Here is a 13631-nt window from a genome sequence, read left to right on the forward strand (position 1 = left end):
AGATTTCAGAAAAATTGAATAGAGACAAGAAGAGAGGGTTTTAGATCTCTTAAGAGCTGGAGTTAGACATTTTAAGCTGCCCAAGAAGGGTGCTGCCATCTGAACTCAATACTTGGAGCAGTGTTAGCTCCTAACCACTCAGCTCTTTCCAGCCCTTATTACATTAAAATGTTTTTAAACATTTACGCTATGGGTGCTTACTGGGATGTGTGTATCTGTGCGCTATGTTGTGCTATGCCTAAGGACATCAGAAGAGGGGCTCAGATTCCCTGTGACTGGAGCTATCCACATGAGCCACCAGGTGGGTGCTGGGAATTGGGGGGGCCTCTGAAAGAGCAACCAGAGCTCTTAACCTCAGAGCCATCTCTTCAGTTTCCCCCACTACAGTTTGTTTGGGATTTCTCTGTGCAACAAATTAAAGGTGTGTGCTACCATGCCCAACTCTCTTCCTACATTTTAAAAAAAGTTTTGAATGCGTGTGTGCAACTTGCAAGAATCTGTTCTTTCCTACCATGTGGGTGCCAACCATCAAACTTGGACATCACGCTTTGCAACAAGCACCTTTCCCTGCTGAGCCCAAGAACATTATTATTATTATGATCTGTGTGACTAGGATTAGTATCTGTTTAACTTTATGTTAAAAATAAGATGTAGGCCTGGTATAGTGGTGCACAAGGCAGATTTTTTTGAGTTCGAGGACAGCCTGGTCTACAAAGCGAGTTGCATGACAGCCAACGGAGAAACCCTATCTTGAAAACACAAAAACAAAAAAATTAAATGTAGCTCATGCACAAAGTCCTGGCTTTAATCCCTAACACCAACCAGGCAGAAACTAACACTGTAATCATGAATATGTTAACTTCAGAATAAGATTAAAGATTTGTATTTTGACTATATATACATGTACCACATGCATGTCTGGTGTCCCTGCAGTGAGAAGAGGGCACTGGATTCCCTGGAACTGGAGTACATAGAGTTGGTGTACACAGAGGCACAGAGTAGGTGCTGGGAACAGAACTCCAGTTCTCTGCAAAGGGTATGTGCGCTTAACCACCGAGCCATTATTGATCCACTCCCAAAATAAAACTCAGCTTTAATTAAAGTTTCAGAGTCAAATGGTTTAAAATGCTAATATATATTTCTTCCCATGCAAATATACAAAGAGCTTCCCTTTCTCCAAATACTCAACTGTCCTACATCTAAAGAACTTTATATTATACTACTACTTTAACATATCAGAATAATTTACATAACAGGTTAGAGAACAAAAGTAAGAGATAATCGGAGCTTCCATTCTACCCACATTATTCACTAAGACCACAGTGTGGGCCACAGCGTGTAGATTAATTGTGGTAGTTCCTTGAATGAAAGACTGTAGACAAAATCTTCCACAGACACAGGTTTTGGCAGTATCCAAATCTTGGCAAAGATGGAAAGGAATGATATGAGGGCCAAACGGAATCCTAATGGGGGGGGAATAAATACATATAAAATGTTATTAGATTAATTTCATGTATTTAGACAAGAATTAGAACATTGAAGCTGGGCTTGGTGGCACACACCTTTAATCCCAGCCCTTGGAAGGCAGAGGCAAGCAGATCTGTGTGAGTTGAGGCTAGCCTGGTCTACAAATCAAGTTCCAAAACAGCCAGGGCTATGCTGAGAAACTCTTGAAAAACACAAAAAACGAATAAACAAAGCACTGGATTATAATGAAATTAGAATAAAGTATTAAACTGATCAGTGGTGGTACACACCTGTAATTCTAACACTCAGGGAGGCAGAGGCAGGCGGATCTCTGAGTTTGAGGCCATCATGGTCTACAGAGTTCCAGGACAACCAGAGCTATATAGAGAAACCTTGTCTCAAAACAAACAAACAAATAAACAAGAATAAATTACATGACAATCAATATAACCATTTTATTTTCCCAAGTGCTAAGAACAAAAACAATAAGATCTAGATTTTGCTAGGTATAATTCTGGAAGCACTCTGGAGGCTGAGGCAGATTGGAGTTGAGGCCAGGGAGGCCTACAGAAGGAGAGAAGTCTAAAACAAAAACACACTGAGGTAAACCTGAGTGTATGAGACCCTGTCTTAAAAAGGCTTGGCTGGGAGTGGTGCTGTACACCTTTAATCCTAGCACTTGGGAGGCAGAGGCAGGCAGATCTCTAGGAGTTTTGAGGCCAGCCTGGGCTACAGAGCGAGTTCCAGGACAGCCAGAGCTATACAGAGGAACCCTGTAACCCTGTCTCAACAAATAAAAACAAAACAAAAAACAAACAAAAAAACAAACAAAAGCAAGGCTTGGTGGCAAATGCTTGTAATCTCGGCTCTGGAGGTTGGATGCTGAAGGAGGGAGATCCTAAATTCAAGGTCTGACTGGTCAGAGGACCTAACTTGGTGGAAGGGTACTTTCAAGTCCAATGTTCACTCTCCAGTTTAAAAAGAAAGCAGAAGCTGGGTGTGGTAGTGTGCAGATGGACCCCAGCACGCAAGAGGGAAAGCAGGACTACAAGTTTGAGGCCAACCTGAACTACATGGTAAAACTCCCCAAACCATCAAGTTAATGTTTTCAAGGGTTAGGGCTGGGAGAGGGTGCTGGGAAGATGGCTCAGCAGGTGAAGTCCCTGTGGAGTAAGCACAAAGACCTGAGAACCCACATACAAAATCTGGGTGCAGTGGAGCACTTGTGATCTCACAGCAGAGGAGGTGGCTCCCTGGTCAGCCAGCCTAGCTACTTGGTAAGCTCCTGATAAAATAAGACCATCTCTAAAGCATCTCAGGGGAAGAAAAGGCTTATTTCATGTTATGCTTCCAGGTCATAGTCAAATCAGTAAGTCAGACAGGAACCCAAGCAGGAGTTTGAAGCAGAAACCATGGAGGAACACTGATAGCTCACTTTCAGGTTACCATCTTCCTTATATGGCCTTGGACCACCTTCCCAGAGACAGGGCTACCCACATTGGGCTGGGTCCTCCAGGGTCAACTACTAATGAAAACAGTCCTTCACAGTACCACAGAACTAACCTGATGAAGACAATTAATTACTCAACTCTCTTCAGGTGTTTCTAGACTGTCAAGTTAACAGCTGATGGTAACTAGGCTAGTTCACTTACTAGCTTCCACATCTAGATGAAAGAAACATGAAAAACAAAAGAAAACAAAACCAAAACCAACCAAATAAACAAAATCCAAGCCAATGGAGTTCGATCTCATGAAACCACAGCAGTTAAGTGTTCAGAGCTATGAGCAGAAGAACCATCAATTACTTAGCCCTTCATATGCAAAATGTGTTGGTATAACATTAGCTTATTTAGCCTCAAAATTCTGTAAAATACTATTATTCCAATCTCTGATGAGATTAAGAGGTTAACTAACATGCTAAAGTCATACAAATGGATGAAGACAGTGGTCCAGAACAAGTCTGGCTTGACAGACCACACTTCAGCACTGTGCCACGTTTGAGTCCTTAAACTTCTGGGCACATCAGAATCACCTGGAGAGCTTATTAAAACAGCTGGTCCCAGTCTCTCTCTCTCTTTTTTGGTTTTTCGAAATAGGGTTTCTCTGTGTAGCCTTGGATGTCCTGGAACTCACTCTGTAGACCAGAGATCACAGAGATCTGCCTGCCTTTGCCTCCCAAGTGCTGGAATTAAAGGTATCAGCCACCATGCCCGGCTTTTTTTTTTTTTTTTTTTGGTCTGAGACAGTGTTCTCTGTGTAGCTCTGGCTGTCCTGGAACTCACTCTTTAGACCAGGCTGTCCTTAAACTCAAGAGATCTGCCTGCCTCTGCCTCCTGAATGCTGGAATTAAAGTTATGCACCACCATTACCCAGCTTGGTCCCCATTCTTTTCTTTTTAAGATTTATTTATTTATTTATTTATTTTATGGGTGCTCTATCTGCATGTACACCTGCATACCAGAAGAAGGTAGCAGATCACATTACAGATGGTTAAGAGCCACCACATGGTTGATGGAAATTGAACTCAGGACCTCTGGAAGATCGGCCTGTGCTCTTAACTGCTGAGCCCCCTGGTCCCCATTCTTTTTTTATTTTATTTTTTAAATATTAGTTAGTTTATTAACTTTGTATCTCAACTGTATCCTGCTCCCTCATTCTCTCCCAATCCCACCCTCCCTCCCTCATCTCCTCCCTGCCCCTTTCCAAGTCCACAGACAGGGTAGGAGCAGCCTTGCTAGGCCACAGTGGACATTACAGACAGTCCTGAAGAAACCTGATAAGCTAGGGTCAGGTGGAGGAGGGTGGGGAGGGAGACCTCCCCATTCTTAAAATTCCTGATTCAGTAGGTTTTGGGTTATACACCAAGAACCTGCAACTCTTAACAGGTTCCTACCTGATGCTGTTTCAGCTTCTCAGGGAACCATATTTTGAGAAATGGTGCTACAGTCATCTAACCATCAATGTCTGATATTAGGAACACAGGACAGCATATTTAAAACAATTTAGCTACTTTTATGTCATGTGTATGAATGTTTTGTCTGAGTGTCCTACTTCATAATGTGCAATGTAAGTGTGCCTGTGGAGGCACCTGTGGGCATATATATGGACAGGGGACCGTACATGCATGAGTGCATGTGTGTACAGGGGACCAGATCCTCTAGAACTACAGTTATAAGTGACTGTGAACTTCCCTATGTGCGCGCTGGGAACTGAACCTGGGTCCTCTGCAAAACCAGTCAGTGCTCTTCACTACTGATCCATCTCTCCAGCCCAAAGATAAAACATTTAAGACACAAGTAGGAAATGGTGACCAAAAAAAAGTCATTCCCTTGTAATTCTTATATTCTTATTGAAAACTGATAGCAAATAAATGTTAAAAAAAAAAAAAATAAAGATAGCAAGTAAAAAGTATCATACCAAAAAAAAGTAAGCAATATGAAGTAGAGAATAAAATTCATGATAGGGTGGGCAGGTAAGAGCTTTCTGGAAAGAGGGCAGAGGACCAAATGAAGTAATGGAATGAGCTGTGGGATTCCAAGCTCATGAAGAACATGAAGGCTACTGTAGCAAGCATCAGGCTATGTACAACACTAGGAGTGATTAAGACTTGACTGCTGTGGTGAGTGAGATGGCTCAGTAAAGGTGCTTGTGGCCAAGCCTGATGACCCGAGTTCAGTCCCTGGAACTAACATGGTAAAGGAAAGAACTTACTCCCACAAGTTGTCCTCTGACCTCTGAATGCTGTAGTAATGTAAATGCCCCCACTACTCCCTGATTCCAGCAAATAACTAAAAGTTAAAAAACTGAATGGCTATTACTGTGAGTTTCCTCAGAATATTAGGATGCTACCAAAGTCATATTTTATGCCTGAGAGTCTTACCTATTGGACAGTATGGTTTGTGCAGAAGATTCCAGTAAAGTCAATGGTACTTGAAGCTTTATAATTGGAAGGACTTCTGGTTTTTCAAAAGTATTTCCAAAAAGATCCAAGTACTCCAGGGACAACATTTTAAATTCAGAAGGTAGATTTCTAAGTTTGTTCCGAGCTGCTGATAGAAAGCGAAGGTTTGTTAGCCGTCCTATCTTGAAAGGAAACTGAATCAATTCATTATCGTTGAGGTTTAGATTTGTAAGTTCCCGGAGTTGGCAAAACTGCACAGGGAGGGCCTTGATTTTGTTCTTGCTGAGATCCAAACTCTGAAGTGACTTCTGGAGTGTGGACTGACACAGGGGCACACTAAACGACTCCAAGTGATTGTCATTAAGGTTGAGCTCTTGAAGGTGGGTGAGGTCTCCAATTGTAGCTGGAAGCTCTTTTATACAATTGTGACTCAAGTCTAACTTCTTAAGGTATTTTAAACAAAGCATACGCGTATCAACTCGGACAAGGCCACAGTAAGAAGCCTGAAGATGTTCCAGAGAATACGGAAAGTTCTTGCTTAGGGGATAATCCCTTTTGGATGTGATTACCATTTTGGTTTTAAAATTTTCAAATTCTGAAGTCTTCACTGGCTTAGGTGTTGAAAGTGGTGTGTTGATGTCACAACCTCTATGAGCCAGTTTTATAGCTGAAAGGAAAGTCTTTAAAATGCCAGGATTGGCCTAAATAAATAAAAATAAGTTATGCAATTATAAATCTCATTTTAAGTACTTCATGGTTGCTAGTTCTTCCCTTAAACAAATCCCATAGCTGCATACCCAGGCTATATAATCATTTTTTTTAAATGGAATGTAAAATATATTTTAGTAAATGTCTAAATTTTAACTTTGAAAGGTTTGGAGGGGGCCATTGAGAGGGACAGACAGTGGGTAAAGGTGCTTATTCTTTCTTTCTAAATATTTATTTGCTTATTTATTTATTATGTATACAGTGTTCAGCATGCATATACACTTGCAGGGCAGAAGAGGGCACCAGATCTCATCTTAGATGGTTGTGAGCCACTATGTTGTTGTTGCTGGGAATTGAACTCAGGACCTTGGGGAGGGCAGCCAGTGCTTTTAACCTCTGAGCCATCTCTCCAGCCCAAGGTGCTTATTCGTAAGCATCAGTTCAATCCCTAAATCCCACACAGTGGGCAGAGAGAACCAACCCTTCCTTGCAGGCTGTCCTCAGACCTCTGCCATGTATAAATATGCACAGGCACGCAGCAAGGATATGAAAAGCCAGGGGCTGGTGAGATGGCTCAGCAGTGAAGAGACCTGTTAATCCTACTGAGGACCCAGGTCCAAAGGCAGTTCACAGTGGTCTCTGTTTCTCTCTGCCTACAGATCTGCAGATCAGAGACAAGGATGTAAAGGTCTCAGACACTGTTGGAGCACATGTCCTCATGCTGCCATTCTTCTTGCCACGATGATAATAATGGACTAAGCCTCTGAAACTACAAGCTTCTTTTATAAGAGCTGCCTCAGTCATGGGCTCTTTTTTTTTCATAATTTATTTTTTTATTAATTACAATTTATTCACTTTGTATCCCAGCTGTAGCCCCCGCCCTCATCCCATCCCAACCCCACCTGCCCTTCCTCTTCTGGTCACAGTGTCTTCTTAGTCACAGAACAGTGACTAAGACACACATAAAAATAAATTTCAAATCCCAGCACTTGGGAGGCAGAGGCAGACAGATCTCTGTGAGTTCGAGACTAGCCTAGTCTACAGAGCAAGTTCTAGGACAGCCAAGGCTACACAGAGAGAGCCTGTTACAAACAAACAAAAATAAAATTTAAGATGTATTAATAACAGATACTGGAAAGCTGATGTGTTATCTCGGGCCTGTATTCCCAGCCCTAGAGAAGCTGAGGCAGGACTGCTAGCAGTTTTAGGGCAGTCTGGGCTCAGATCCCAAACACAACAGTAAGACACCTGCTTGCTATGTGGGCTATCAAGATGCTTGAACAGCCAAACAGTCTTTGTCTTGGATGTCCATTTTTGGATACAGTCTCTCTGTATCTCCCTGGGTGGACGAGAACTTGCCATGTAGAGTACTCTTGTATTGGGCTCATAGAAACCCTCCTGCCTTTGCTTCTAGAGTGCTGGGATTCCAAGCATTCGGTGTGGGGCCTGGTTTGTGTCATTTCTGTTACCATTTCCAATATCGTACCTTACTCAGACAGATATCCACAGGAGGCTCCTTTAACCGGACAGTGGCTTTCCCCTCATCCACAAATTTGGTGAAGAGCTGCTCAATGTTCTCTCTTAGCTGATTAAAACGAAAGGGGTTTGGGGGGGGAGACAACAAAACTAGGCATTACTATTCAATAACACTCACTGCAACTGGAATGTGCCAGTCTTCTCCCGGGTTCTAGTTTCGCTTTTGGTCCCATATCTAAGCGGTTTTATGAAGTTTCTGTTTGGTTGACTTTTTCTTAACAGATGAATAGTTACAGCTTTCAGGCAGCTGACACTTGGCAGTACTGCTCTATCTGCTCAGTGTCTTTCCCTTCTTTTTAGAGACTGTTTCCCCTTCTTCCAAGCCAGGCACGTGGCTATAGTAAGAAGTACCAGCAATAGTTCCTGACCTTCATAGCTTCAGTTCCTCAGTCCAGATGAACCTGCCTTCAGCTAGATCATGTGCAAACTCTCTGAGAGCAGAAAGCTTGTCTTGTTGTTACGGTTACTGCTGACTGACATAACTGGTGCTCAGAACTTTTCATAACTGATGCTTTTGCTTTAGACTTCAACAGCTCTTTACTGAGAGGCTGTTCTGTATCAGGTACCATAATAAGAACATGGAGCAGTGCTTAACAAGAAAGGTATGGTGACAACAGGCATAGTTTACAGTATGAGGGAGGATACTAAATAAGCACAACAAAAAGAGAAGCAGGGCTACTATAACCTAGGCAAGGAAACCTTTACCCAGTTTAGGAGTAGAAATGTGATTGTACAGGTGAGAGAATTAAAGGAATAGGAACAAGCTGGGGAAACGGTCAGGAGGGACAGAAGGAAATAGCACTTCAGGTGGAGGGAACATATGCAAACCCAGGAAGGGAGAGCTTGGTAACTGTGAGGAGCCAAAGACTCAGAAATTTAGGGTGGTAAGAGGTTTTTTGGAGGGAAAAGGGGGAGTACGGATGAATATGAAAACAAACCAGCGAAGAGTTTTAAAGATTCAAGAGCCGTGAGATTTACTAAGGGATTTAAGAAACAATTAGATCTGCATTAAATTTTTTTTCTGGAAAGCTAGGTGTGGTGACCCACGCCTTTTAATTCGAGCACTCAGGAAGTGGAGGCAAGTGGATCTCCGTGAGTTCCAGGCTAGCGTGGTCAACACAGTGAGTTTCAGGACAGCTGAGCTACGAAGAGTGAGATCCTGGTTCCAAACAAACAATCCCCTCGCCCCCCGAGCCAGGCACTTGTCTTTAATCCCAGCACTTGGGACAGACGCAGGACAGATCTCTATGTCCCCCTCCAATCAGCTGTCACAGCTGCAGTTTCAGAGGCTTGGTATCTACCAAGTCAGTCACCACAGCAGAAGGAGTTAAGGAGTGGGCGGACGCTCAAGGCGCCCGGTCCGCGTACCTCGTAGCGGGTTCCCTGTCTGTCCTTCATAGTGGAGACCAGCAAGCAGGCTCGGCCGTCGGACCCTGCTCCTGCCCCAGGCTGCAGCGCACTCCTGCGCGGCGGCTGGCACAGGCTCACCACCGCTCGCACGCCCTTGCCTCGGGCCTTGAGTCCCAAGGCCGGTAAGTGCTGGTTACGGACCTCCACCTCACAGTGCAGCCTCATCGCGCCGCCAGCCGGCCTCCTGGACTCTAGGTTTTGAAGCTTGGCGCCTTTCTTCCGGGCCGGGCCTCCGGGGTCCTCACGTCCGGGGCTGTCCGGGGCCCGCCTGCACCTGCCGGCTTTGTGGCTTCTCCTAGTTCTACTTCAAAGTCCCCTTAGGACGGGTGGAGTGCCCGCTTCTTAGCATTATTTTACGTTTACTGACCGAACCTCTGCGCGCTGGGCGTGCACGGAGGATCCTCCCTCTGTCTTCGGACAGGCTGCCGCCGAGGGCGCCACGTCCTTCCTTGGCAGGGGGCGTGGTGGGTGCCGGTGAGCTCTGCTGGTCCAGCGGGTATCCCATGCTCAGTGGTTCTCTGCGTTTTGACCAACTGTGTCATTTTGCAGTGGTCTCTGTGTGCTGCAAATAAAAGCTTCTTTGTTAAGTGAGAGCTACATTTATCTGTGGGAGTAAGAATAAAGATTTAAAATGCAGTTAGGAATTATCCTGGTTTAGGAGGTTCCTAGAACTCCCTCTGCAAACTACTCACAGAGATATGCTTTGCTTCTGCTGGGATTAAAGGTGTGCACTCTCATACCTGGCACTGACATTCCTTCTTGAAAACACCAGTTACACCTAAAATTTCATTTATTTTCCGGAGTTCCTGGCATATACTAGGCATTCAACTGAAACGGAATTTTTCAGACTGTTCTCATCTGTGCCTATAATCACCATTTTTCACTGCGGCGTGTAACCAATTTAGATGGTGTCAAGATAATAGGCACTGGAGATTGAAGTCAGCTGACAAAGACCCTTGCCCACTTGGACTTCATACAATAAATGGAGCGAGCATGCCCAGTTTGCCAAAATAGGCTGGAAGGCCTTCCTCTCCTGGGCTTCGGGAACCTCAGAAAATAAGTGCCAAAAAAAGTTTCTGTTATGCAAACTTGGGAGAGACAGTCACTATGTAAAAGTCCCATGACAACTCATGTTTTGTTTGTTTTTGTTTTTAGCTTCCTGATCCACTCCCATTCTCAGGAATGCTTTCTGTTTCTCAATGAATTTATTTTTATTTTCAACCATGTGTCCCATTGGGGCAGTCCTTTGTCTTGGAACACAAGAACCTTGAACATTCACTGGGCTACGATTATTTTTGCATATCTTAACCTCTAGACTACAAGCTTCCTGGATTCTGAGTTACCAGTGCTATCTACAAGATTTAAATAGTGTTCGTGTACAGTAGGTACTCAAAGCATATTTGCAGAAAGGATAAGTCAATAGCACATGTAGATATGCTACTCAAATCATAGAAATGTGTGCTATTTGTTCAACAGAGCAGGCTCATCTTAAATTCATAGTCCTTGTATAAGTGGATAGCCATTTGGTCTCTATTCTGATTTTATTCTCTTTCTACCTTGGGGGTGGATTAGAAAACTAAACTTTAAATGGATTCAGGTTTTAAAATGAAACATGAAAAGATGATAGTATCACAGGGAAATAATTTATTTTAAATAACAATAAACACCAAAACAAAAGTCAGTGAGAGGAATTGGGAATTGAACCAAGGGCTCTGGGGCAGCTAGACTCTACTATTAAGCCACATCTCTAAAAGGACTTTCTTAAGGATTCTCTCTTACACCCATGCACACAAACACACCCATGCACACAAACACATGGACACAGAAGAATTTATTTTTTTAATTTTATTTATTTTTTATTTTATGTTCATTGGTGTTTTGCCTGCATGTATGTCTGTGTGAGGGTGTCAGATCTTGGAATTACAGACAGTTTTGAGCTGCCCTGTGGGTGCTGGAAATTGAACCTGGGTCCTCCAGTAGGGCAGTCGGTGTCTTAATCGCTGAGCTGGTTCTCCAGTCCCAATACAAGAATTCCTAAATAAAACACCAAAGCGGTAATTTAAGAAAAAAAAAAAGTACATAAACTTTTTGTTTTTCTCTGCACGGCTAACAAGATATCCCTACAGGTGCAAAAGCAGCCCTTCCATCTTGGGGAGAACCAGCAGCTGCTCTGGTTGGATGTGAGGCCCATTCAAGAGGAGGGCAGTTCCGCCTGGGACTGGAAACCTAGCCAACTGCTTGTGGCTCGTGAGGTCATGGATCTTAGAGGAGAACCACCTACTGCCACCTTCCCAAACCACCATAATTCCTGACTGCATTCTAAATCTGTCTGTATACCCAAGACAGGCATAACTCACCCTTCATCGGAGACACTATGCTTCGCAGTGGATGGAGACCTTTGCAGAAAGCCACAGCTGGACGAAATGAAGAGAAAGACTGACCGTGGGATGGATGGCCGGCCCCAGCTGATACGTCTAAACAACCCCTACACCTAAGGCTCCAGAAACATCCCAGAAGAGGGTGGTAGGAAGATTGTAAGAGCCAGAGGACAAGACACCTGCTTCCAGATTGTACCCTCTAAATATGACAGGAAAACTGCACTCGTGAAATGGGAACAATATGGCTGCCTTAACAAGAACTGAACTGAACAATGACAACAGCAAATTCACATTCACATGTCAGAGTGGGGGAAATCGCAAAGGCCCACAGTTAGAGGGAATTGAAGACTGCTCAGAGAGTCTTCTTCAGGCATGAGTCCTCTAAGTGGTTACCCAGTCCCAAGTGCTCTGCCTATGTACACACATAGGCAACACTAAATGGATTCAGCAGGTTCTATTTATGCATTTATTTACACATATATGTGACAGTAATAAAGAAAATGGGCCATGAATTTGAGAGGAAGGAAAGCCTGAAAGGGTTTGAGGGAGGAGAGAGAAGGGGATTTAAATATATATATATATATATATGAAATAAATTTAATTTAAAAATTGATTCTGTACATTAGCATGATTCCTCACTATGAATGAAATTATTTAAAATTTGCATAAAAATATAGTGTGATGATTAGTTTTGGATGTCAATTGGTTTAAGGAATACTGCTGGGCAGTGGTAGCCCACACCCTTAATCCCAGTAGAGGCAGAGGCAGGAGGATCTCTGAGTTTGAGGCCAGTCTAGTCTACAGAGTGAGTTTCAGGACAGCTAGAGCTATGCAGAGAAACCCTGTCTTGAAAAACCAAAAGGAAAAAAGAAAAGGGAAAAAAGGAATACCTATAGAGGATTTTTTGTTTGTTTGTTTGGTTTGTTTGTTTTTCAAAACAGGGTTTCTCTGTGTAACCTTGGATTCTCTTTGTAGACCAGGCTGATCTCCAATTTACAGAGATCCATCTGCTTCTGCCTCCCTGAGTGATGGGATTACAAGCCTGTACCACCTTGCCTGGCTCTGTAGAGGAATTTTAATTCAGAACTTGGCTGCTCTAGTAAGGATCACATCCAAAGACCTCAGTCTGTGCGATCTGGCAGGAACACCTACACGCCTTTAATCCCAGAAGACAAGGGCAAGTAGAATTCAGAGTTCAAGGCCAGCCTGGTACAGAGCAAGCTTCAGGTAAAGAAAAGCTTAGGTCTACCTTTAATCCCAGCAGTCAGGAGACAGAGGCATGCAGATCTCTTGAGTTCTAGTCAGTGCTGTTCAGTTAGTTTGGATGAGTCAGTGAGTTTTGGTGAAGCTGAGTTCATGGCAGTTCACTTCATGGAATTCAGAGGCAGTTTTTACCAGGAGAGTTTTATAGAGATAGGTTGAAGAGAGAGCAAGCTGACACAGGTGAAGACAGTCAGGACATCTAGGGCTGCACAGAGAAACCCACTTTTGAAAAACCGAAAGGGAAAAAGAAAAAGAAAAGGAATACCTTTGGAGGAATTCTAGTTTAGAACATGGCCAGAGACTGAACCAGAAGATTAGAAGAGATTGCTAGAGTTAGTTTGAGGCCAAACAGAACCATATACTGAGAAACTGAAAGAAACAAGTTTGAATCATTCATCTTGGAGAGCAGTTTGAGCCAGAACAGCTGAATTGAACCAGCCAGCCAGAGTTTAGAAAGAACAAGAAAGGGTGAGCTTATTCAGCACTAAGTCCCGGAGGCTGAAAATATTCTAGGCCTATAATAGATTGTACAGAGGCAAGAACCTTCCAGGAGTAAGCCGCGGTTAGCAGACAGGGGCAGCATGTGAACCAATTTTTATAATAGATCCCCCTTACCAGTATGGATATCTATCAAACATTTATCTATCTCTCTACCCATCTATCCTATTGATTCTGTCCCTTTGGAGAACCTTGAATAATATACGTTTTATAGTCAGTAGTTCTAGAAAGCAACACCACCATCATTATTAAAGATAAGGTTCTTGCTATGTAGCTCAGGCTGACATGCAGCATGCCTTATCACCCAGCCAGCTTTGAATTCATGGTCCTCTAACCTTACTGCCTAAATGCACTACCACACCTGACCTGACAAAGATTTTTTTCTTCCTTGACACATTCGCACTAGGCAGCCTTAGCTGACCTGGAACTTGCTTTGTAAGCCAGGCTCCATTTTGACTCCTGAAAGTTGG

General features: G+C 43.4%; 1 protein-coding gene across 2 annotated transcripts; it reads right to left on the bottom strand.

Moving 5' to 3' along the window:
* Nucleotides 1-1222: 1222 nt before the first annotated feature.
* Lrr1 (leucine rich repeat protein 1) lies at nt 1223-9187 on the bottom strand. Of its 2 annotated transcripts, XM_055595519.1 has the most exons (4): nt 8981-9187; nt 7563-7661; nt 5348-6069; nt 1223-1463 (listed from the first exon to the last, which is right to left on the bottom strand). In XM_055595519.1, the coding sequence occupies exons 1-4, from the start codon at nt 9185-9187 to the stop codon at nt 1223-1225; spliced, it is 1269 nt and encodes a 422-aa protein (XP_055451494.1). The 2 variants fall into 2 exon arrangements, with proteins under 2 accessions (XP_055451494.1, XP_055451495.1); XM_055595520.1 differs by lacking the exon at nt 5348-6069 and having other exon boundaries at nt 1344-1463.
* Between the last annotated feature and the right edge of the window lie 4444 nt (nt 9188-13631).

Source organism: Psammomys obesus, unplaced genomic scaffold, assembly GCF_907164565.1.
Source record: "Psammomys obesus unplaced genomic scaffold, mPsaObe1.curated_primary_1811, whole genome shotgun sequence".
Classification (NCBI taxonomy): Eukaryota; Metazoa; Chordata; class Mammalia; order Rodentia; family Muridae; genus Psammomys; species Psammomys obesus.